The sequence below is a fragment of the Oryzias melastigma genome, linkage group LG6, assembly GCF_002922805.2.
Source record: "Oryzias melastigma strain HK-1 linkage group LG6, ASM292280v2, whole genome shotgun sequence".
Taxonomy (NCBI): Eukaryota; Metazoa; Chordata; class Actinopteri; order Beloniformes; family Adrianichthyidae; genus Oryzias; species Oryzias melastigma.
In genome coordinates this window covers 18226861-18236479 of record NC_050517.1, presented here as the reverse complement: position 1 = coordinate 18236479, position 9619 = coordinate 18226861, and the positions used below count along the sequence as shown (strand labels likewise).

Genomic DNA, 9619 nt, shown 5'->3' with positions numbered 1-9619 from the left:
TATATATATATATATGTTTATTTTGATAAACTTCAGATCGGACTTTTTGAAATTGTCTGTACAGATGTTCCCTTTCCACCATGTTTTCATTCCTTTCTTCGAAGCAGCTGGTTTGAAAATGTAGAGTGTTTAAGTGTTGCATTCTTATGCTGCCCGCTTTTGAGAGGAAGAAAAGGCTCCACGGTTTGAAGTTTGGTGGAAATAAAAATGGAAACTACATTATTCTACTCTGATCTGGTCCAGTGTTGATACAATTCACCACACAATTCCGTACCACCCGCTTAACGACATCTTTACAGACTAAGGCAGCCTTAAAAAAGAAACGATTTGTCTCTTTTTTAAGGATTCTGAAGTTGGTGGTTGCTTCCTATTCCAGGATCAAAGCAGTCAAGTGCAGCAACAAAACTGATATTTTGGTGTTGTTCCAGGACCAGACGGAGAGCACCACTGGTCCAAACACTATCCATATTGTGGTGGTGCTTTCCAGTCTCCAATAGACATCAAGTCAGAGCTGCTGAGGTTTGACCCAACTTTACGACCTATTGAGGTTCAAAACTACAACCTGTCCCCAGACGAGCAGCTGACTCTTGGAAATAATGGACATGCATGTGAGTGCAATTTTAATTTATGAATCATAAAATCCTATTTATGATTTTAACCTCATTTTATCACAAACTACTGGTGACTGTAAACATTTAGCATCAAGTCCAGAGTTAAGTAGAAGTGTATTCATCCGAAATGTTCATACATAACTGTAGAAACCACAGTCTTAGCTCAGTTTATAGAAAACGATGGGAGAATCTTCCTTCTGCAGCAATTTTCTATAATGACTCTTCCATTATCTTAACTGCCTTTTTCCTAAAGAAAGTTCTCCAAGTTTTCTTTGGGAAAAACGGGCAAAAAGCTTTTTGATCTCCATTCCTTATACTGTGGTGCACTGAGGAAACTCGATTTGTTTTAATGTGCAATTCCAGAGTCAGTCTTGCATGTAACAGCTTACGGCCAGAATAGAATACAGTTTTTCACATTAAATCATTCTTACTTATGAAATCCTTTTGCACAATACACCAGGAATTTTAGGGAGAATGTGTGTTAATGATTCATCACAGGGAAATCTGTTTACATAAGCTGCCGTGACATGATCCAACGCTCAGACAAATGCTTATGTGCACATACCTGACAGGCCGCCACCACGCAAACTGAGTGACATCATCACTGTGACGTGTTTACAAAATAAGCTGATGTAGGCTTTTCATGACAAACATGTGGAGCACACTACGCATCACTCTACCATTAAGCATGTTAAATATAGTCATGCTGCTTGGACAGCACAGAGTGGGCCATGCTGACCTTCTCCGCTCAGTCAAGGGTAAAACTCGTGCTCACTGAGTGTTTGAGGAGACGTGATTGCTGCTCTGCCTTGTGTGTTGAGACTTTATTTCCTTTGATCTGCAGTGCAAATATCATTGCCTTCGAAGATGCACATCTCAAGCCTGCGGTATCGTTATAGCGCAGCTCAGCTGCATTTCCACTGGGGCTCCTCCAGTCGAATCGCTGGTTCTGAACACATGGTGAACAGCAAACAGTATGCGGCAGAGGTAAGGGAGTCATATCCACCACAACGCCTAATTACAATATATGGCTTCCATTTCATTTATTTTATTTGATATAAATACATTTTTAAGAAATAGTCTAAATATGTCTGCTGTGCTTGATACTGGGGAAATTTCAGATTTCTATGTCCACATGGCTGAAAGAAAAAAAAAAAGAAAACATAAAAAATGTACCTTTTTGGGAAAAATAAACTTTTTTGTAAACAAAAACATAAACTGTCATACTTGTTTGGACATCGGTTATTAATTTTCTGTAAATGCTTATTAAGCTAAGATATAAGTATCCAAAATAGCTGGATCAAAATCTATTAATAGTTGTTCAGTTTTTGGTACATCACTTCAGGGGTCGCCACAGCAGATCAGCTTTCACTGTTGCGTTTTTGGTTTGGCAGAGTTTTACGCCGGATCCCCTTCCTGACACAACCCTGCATTTCATCTAGGCTGGGGACAGGCACAGGGAGACCCAGACTTGGGCCCTTTCGTGGCTACATAGTTAGGCAGTTGTGTGAAGGGTCCTGTCTAGGGACCCATACTGGATGAAACTGATCACACCCCCTGGGAATCACAGCTTAATTTCCCAAGCGCAAGTTTATCAAAATCAATTAAAAAAATGGTTTATTAAATAATCGAAATCAATCAACTCGTACAAACATATTTTGCACTATAATCTGATGTTTTCCTGTCAGTCTCCGCCCCTGTTTAGATTTTTTTTAATGCTGGGTGGAAACAGTGCAATCATCATATTGAGTGTTCCTATAAATAAAAACCTTGACACAGCAAAAAATATTAAAACAGTTCAATTTCCTGAAAAAATCATAAAAAAGTTAATTAGGTTAGGAAACTTATATTGCATGTTTATATTTTAATTTTTTAAGCTGCAGCAAAAATTACTGGTAACAAAAGATCCTTGTCTTTACAGATATAATAACACTTAATATATTGTGTCAGCTTTACATTTGATTTTGATTTTATTTATTTACACACATAAAAGGTACATAAGAATATAAACAATACAAAAAAATAAAATCATGGAATCTAAAACATAAAACCAAACAACTGTAACATAACAATTCAAAATCAAATTGGTTTATACCTTGATATCAAAATATTTTTTAGGTTATTTTTATTTAATCTTGCTATCAAGAAATCAAACTTAATAATTTGTTGTGACGTATTGAAAAGAAAACTTAACCTGTGACTTATGGGTAGGGAAATGTCTGCCCTGGTCTGGTACCATAAGAGTGAAGTTGATTAGTTCTCCGTTTAGAGTTTCTTGGAAGCCAAGATAACTTGAAAACAGACAAAAGAACACAGCATGATGCAAGGAGGTTACATGATGTAGAGCAGGGGTCACCAACGTGGTTCCCACAGGCACCAGGTAGCCCTCAAGGACCACACAAGGTGCCCTCAAGTCTCTACCAAAAACAGCACAACTCACTTGAGAGCTGGATCTAAAATTAAATTTTATTCTATTGCATTTTTTTTTATTACATTTGAATCTACATAGATTTAAAAATTAAAATGTCTTAAAAATATGTTCATGATACATGACCTTTAGATAAGTTTAGGTGACCTCTGACCTACTCCATTTCAAAGATAATTAATTTAGTTAAAAATGCTGCAGATTTGGTCATTACTTCAAAGTGTGACAAGATTTGTTTAAAAATGTGTACGTTGATTTTTCTTTAACATTAAATTATGGATAAAGATGGTACAACATAGTGAAAATGCAACATTTTTCCATGAAAATGTAACAAATACTGAGATTAATACAGTGCTAAACATTGATATCTGATTCCTAGCTTTTTGTCATTGTTGATAACTATGGTGAGAAATCAGTGTCTTCACATAGAGGAGTATCATTATTAATAATGTATAATTAACTATAACTTAGCAAAATGTGTTATTTCAAAATGGTAGCCCTTCGTATGACTCAGTACCCATGAAGTAGCTCTCAGGTTCAAAAAGGTTGGTGACCCCTGATGTAGAGGAACAGTTTACAAAATGTAAAAATACGCCTAGCATGCAGGTTTCTTAATGTGCTGCCTCAGATGATGGGATCTCTGGTACATGACACATGTCTGAGCGTGTGACTTTCACCTGGCAGAACATCACAGAGCTGACACACATCAAAGTTAGTCCATATAATGCAGAAGAATCCACCAAGAGACTCACATCTGCAGATTCTTGAGGCTGAAGCAAAAATCAAACCAGGCGATTAAAAAAATGATTAAAACAAAAAAAAAATCTTGGGGAACACATCTTGAAAGTAATTGGGGCATTTTAAATGCAAAAAAAAAACATTTTAAAAATGCTACAAGTGACATTTATTTACATCCCTTGAAAGATGTTACAATCACATATATTGTCTTCAAGCTGCTCTTACTGAAAACTAAATCAAAGGCATGAAACAGTCTAATTATGTGCGTAGACATGGAGTACCTGATTGCATCACTCCTACGGGGCTCGAAGGGTTTAAAGTACCAGACGATTATGTGATGTAGCCTTCATCCACCTCTTAAGAGAAGTGGATGTCTGTTCTGTTTAATACGTCGAGCCCTGTAAGCAGTTTTTACACAATAGCCTACTTTAGCTTTATTCAAGCCTGACTATAAAGCTTTAAACAAAATGAAAAAAAAATAAGAGCCCGTTTAATTAAATGTGAAATCAGTTTAATTATAGACGGTAGATTGAGAAACTTGTGTCTTTTCATGTTGCCATGACCCAGCTGCAGCGCAGCCGCATGTGAGGTGTTGTGGTTTGACCTGAGTTTCACAATAAATTCTAGGCGGACACATCGAGACCATGCATCACTTGAAGTTTTTCCAGGCTTCAGAACCACAACTGTGTGTTTTCCAGGAATAATGAAAAACTTCCCAGAAATACTAAGAATGTTCTATATATACAAAACCATTTGGCTAGAATTACTTTGCGTTAAAGATTCCAATAAAAATAATCTTTTTGTGTTTTTAACATGTTTTTGTTGCATTTTCTCATGATTGAGGAGATATATAAAATAACTCATCTGGCTCAAAACCGTATAGTTAGAATGCTCCGACATCGCTAATGTTAGCTTGGGGTTGCGAGGAGCTGTAAGCTAGCAGGGAAGTGTGTTAACAAAGGCATGCTGGGATTTCAACGTAGCCTAGCTTTCATTCTAATGAACTACTGCCAATGTGCAAAAAAATACTTCCTAAAAAATGACACCGGCTTTTTGTATTTTGCTAAAAACTCATTAATTTGAATTAAAAAACTACTTGGAACAATTCTGCAATTGAAAAAAATATAGTTGGAGTGGGACTTTAAAGTCAAAATCCTACAACTAAAAAAACTTTCTCATAACTTTTTTTTTACTTGCCTACAAGAGTCGATAAATACCATAAAATTATCAGTCATAAAAAGTGTTTTAGAACATGAAAGAGAGTCTTTTTCCTGCTATTGTTAGAAAAACCCCACATGAACGTCTTGCATTGCTTGATTCAAACCAAAATGTTGTGAATTTTTCAGTTCAGCTAATTTAAAAAAAATTCATAATAAAATGTAATTTTAGGAAAATTTTATTTCAATTAACAATCCTAAACTATTCAATTTCTAACGCTATTTCTGCATGTATTTTCTTGACAGATGCATGTAGTGCACTACAATTCGGACAAGTACCCCAACATATCCTCTGCTGTCGACAAATCTGATGGTTTGGCCGTGCTCGGTGTTCTCATCGAGGTGAGTTAAACCAATGATTTGACCAGATTTGAAGCACTCGCAAAATCTGACTAAATGACTATAATCTCTTAACAGGTTGGGGAGTTTAATCCAACTTTTGAACAATTTTTAAGGTTCATCAATGGCATCAAATATCGAGGTAAGTTGAGAGGATGATAAGTGCCCCATCAAATTAAATCCACTATTATCTTTAAACTTTAGTGCTGTATTTATTGTAAAAAGTGACTAAAGCTGTTAAATTTAATTTACAAAAATAGCCTAAAAAAGGTAACAGTTCTGTGCAGCATATCAAATATAAAACATATTTTCCTATACATGAGCATAGTTTTACAATATACAATCCTTGTATATTGTTCTCTTTGTTTCTTTTGTATCTTCTCATGTGTTGCCTGAATTGTCCAATGTCTTTGGAGGACGTTAACTTTGGTTCTATGCTGTCTAAGCAGATAAAATGTAACTAATAAAGTTCAGCTTCATGTACAAAAAATGGTTCATATCAATACACTCGAGAAAGCATCACACAACCCCGATTGTAAAATTGGGTTTCCACCATTTTTCTGTAGAGTTTGCATCTTCTCATGTTTATGTGGAGATTTTCTGCAGTTTTCAAGACAAGGTTTGGAGAAATCAAATCAAATCTTGGTTTGATTGACGACTCTGATTTAGTTCATTTTCATTGTGTCCAAATGTAATGTTGTAACTATAAATCAGGTGCTCATTTATTAGACCACAGTGGATTTTTATTGTTTTAACCATTAGCCACCATGCTTTTTCCTGTTTTTACTGGCAGATCAAAAAGTTCAGGTGCCTGGTTTTAACATTAGAGCCCTGCTGCCCGCTCGTTTGGATGAATATTATCGATACGATGGATCGCTGACGACTCCCCCGTGTTATCCCAGTGTACTGTGGACGGTGTTCAGAAATACCATGACAGTCTCTCAAAAACAGGTACATCAGTTTACACAACTTTTTTTAAATAGACATTTACGATCAGATGAAGGATCATACTATGCTACCTATTTATTTTTATACATGGGAAAACTGTTGTGCTTATCTTTTGTTTTTTGTGTTTCCAGTTTAATGCCTTGGCTACAGCCCTCTACTCCTCCTCTGCCCAGGAATCAGCAACAATTCCGCTTCACAGCAACTACAGAAAAGCCCAGCTGGTTGACAGCAGAATTGTCCTGGCCTCTTTTAAAGAAGGTAAGTATGGGCTTTAGAAAATGCTTGCTTTGTTGTTGGTGCATGAGTGCAAAGTTAGATGTATAGCCTTAGTCACAACTGCTTTTATGGGTGGATACGGGCTGTATGCAGACAAAAAAATGGGCAAACCTGGACGGGGAAAGTAGGTGCTCTGTATTCAATTTTTAAATTGTAGAAAACCTGGTGAACCCATAGTGTGAAACATATATTTTTTTACGGGCATGCATGGTGACAGGTCATAGTGAACACCTAAACAACACTTAGGGTGAGTAAGGGTAAATTAGGCCGTTGTGCGCTCTGAGCGTACAGCCTAACTGCTAGAAATGAGGAAATTAGATCATCTGAGTGCAGTTTTTGTGGTATCTTATAGGCATCCCATAGACACTCAGGCATCACCTGCTCACCTTCGGTAAGGTGCAAGTAAGCACACATCGTACAACAGTAACCCTCCTGTACGTCATACTACACACTATAGTTGTATGCTCCATTTCCATGACATTTTCATGCCACCTGAGCTCCCTTTAAAATAGGATTGCACCTGTCTATGACTCTCTTCTTGCTCAGACAACCCTAAACCCCCGTACAGGTACATGTGACTAAGGTCTAAGTTGATATTGATGATTAAATATTAGCAAGTTTGAATGAATTATGGCGATCTGTTCTTTTCCGTACGGTTATGCTATGTTGCTTTGGCTTTTCACCTGCTTGTGGCTGTGCTTTGAGCTGATGCTAATTGATCCTAATGAGTTTTTATAAAGTAAGTCAGATATTTTTGGTAGAATGAACCACTCTGCTGATCCACTGAAAAACACTGACCGTATGGCCTCTTGCAGCAAAGTCCCAAACATGCATGTTTTCTTCATTTTGTCCACTCTCCTCATGGCACATATTCTAACAATGCAATACAGATTGTTTACTGTTGGTCTTGCTGAAGGATTTAGCAGCTCATGGCTTGGCTTTTAGTGCGTTGTTATGGGCAGTGCTGCTGCATGCTGGGAATTAGAAGTCCTGAAATGTTTCGAGGAGCCCCCCTCTCCATACGCCGGGATGTTTAACCACGCTGGCTCTGTGTCTGATGCAGGCAGAGGACTGCATGGTACTCTTACAGTCACATCCCCACACACCAGGAAGCAAATCATTCAGCAGCTGCTGGTCGGTGACCTAGCAGACTTGGCTGATGAAGAGCTATATAAGCTCCTACCAACCGGATCCCAGAAGCTCCAAGCTGGCAGGAGGAAAAACCTCAAGAACTTGGAGAGGGACGACCAGACTAAACCAAAACAACAAATGACGAGTCCATCTCTTAGGAGGAAGAGCAGCTGCTTTGTGGGAAAGTTGGGGCTGGCTGGAGACACGCTGCGCTATAGCTCACTAGAGCAAAGAGTTTTCCATCAACTCAAAGAGTCTCACAGAAAGAATCAACTGGTCGAGGCTCTCAGAGATGCAGTTTATCCTGAACTGAACCTCAAGAGCTACATGGACTGCAAGTCACACCTAGCCCTTCCAACCGTGAGGCAAATTCTGTGTGGACGGCCGACTGACGAGGCCCTCGAGTTGGAACGCTCCCTGACAAAAGCTTGGATGAATCAAAGGGAAACTTCTGTGGCAAACAAGCAGAAGAGCCACGTAACAAAGTATGGCAGCATTTCGAAACCTCCCAGTCAGGGTTACCCACATCCTTGGCTTCTGCCAATGGAATGGGAAGATTAGGTATATCCTTAACATTTCAAACTCTTTTGCTGTAAATATAAATTTCTATCTGTGAATAACTTTTCTTTTTTTAAATCCACATTTTCTTCATTTATTCAATAATAAATCAAAAATAAATAATTTATTTTTTACTGTGTGCACAGGAAAAATGTTTTAATTACTGTTTCTTTTTCTGTAATATATTTATTTTTTCATTGGTCAAGGCTCATTATAGATTGTCCTTATCTGTTTTTGCATTTGTGCACATTTTCCATCAGACCTGATGGTATTTCTTGCAAAAAACAAGAAAAGTTTATGACTTAAACCGTCTGTGGCTAAAAATTCATTTCAAATTTAAAGCTTCAATGAATACAGTGAAAGAACAGAATTGTTCATGTAATTTTATAAAGGAAAAGCTTTAGAGTGTACTAATGAGCCTTGTAGGCTTTAATAAACTATTTTTTAACACTGTTAAAAATAACTGAAATATTGTACTTGTGATGAAATCCTAGAAGAAGACTAAATAGTTTGATCTTCTCTGTTTTATGTGCTAACATTGTGCTGCTCTTAGATCTAGTTTTTTGTTTAAATTGTTTTACTTTAGATACAAATTTAGCTACTTTGTCTTACTTTCTCGACGTTTTACATCTAAATGTTTCTTCAGTCTGACTTGTAGGGGCTGGTATTGGGAAATTTCTCCTTTTTGAATGAATAAATTCATATCTCTCATTCACTTGTCCATGTGGGATTCTCATCCATTAAACAACAACCATTGAAAGCTTTACAGTACAGAGACTCATATATACCCAATGTTGAGAGTAACTTGTTACAAAAGTAACACATAACAAGTTCATATTACTTTTTGATGGGACACAGTGTACTTTTGGGCAATAGTTTACTCATTGTGCTACAGATTCAACAGGTCAGGGGTCTGCAACCTGCGGCTCCAGAGCCACATGTGGTTCTTTTATCCCTCCATGGTGGCTCTCTGGCTGAAGAAAAATAAAATATAAATTAAAAAAAATTGGAGATAAGCTATTATTTTAGCAACATGCAAACATTTTTTGGCTAATTTGTTATCAACTGGAGTTTTTAGGCTAATTTAAAGTTTAGCTTCTATTTTAGCAACAGGCTAACTTTTTTTGACTAATTTAGTTTACAGAGGAATTTTAGTCCATTTAGTAGTTCAGCTAGCAAATGAGCAACAAGCTAGCTTTGTTTTTGGCTAATTTGGCCTCTTATTAATTTTTTATGCTAATTTGGAGTTAAGCTAATATTTTAGTAATATGCTAACATTTTTGGCTAATCTGTTATCTTCCAGAGTTTTTGGACTAATTTAGAGTTTAGATTTTATTTTAGCAACATGCTAACATTTTGGCTGATTTAATTTACTG

The 9619-nt window shown here is 36.9% G+C and overlaps 1 protein-coding gene across 1 annotated transcript in view; it reads left to right on the top strand.

Annotated features, from left to right (window-relative positions):
- Positions 1-9108, top strand: part of ca12 (carbonic anhydrase XII) — a 12815-nt gene extending 3707 nt beyond the window's left edge. Inside the window, exons 3-9 of the mRNA XM_024280872.2 lie at positions 429-608; positions 1456-1598; positions 5238-5333; positions 5409-5472; positions 6124-6281; positions 6410-6536; positions 7618-9108. Coding sequence (XP_024136640.1) covers positions 429-608; positions 1456-1598; positions 5238-5333; positions 5409-5472; positions 6124-6281; positions 6410-6536; positions 7618-8246 — 1397 coding nt within the window. The 3' untranslated portion in view covers positions 8247-9108. The remainder of the gene's footprint in view (positions 1-428; positions 609-1455; positions 1599-5237; positions 5334-5408; positions 5473-6123; positions 6282-6409; positions 6537-7617) is intronic.
- Positions 9109-9619: the final 511 nt, after the last annotated feature.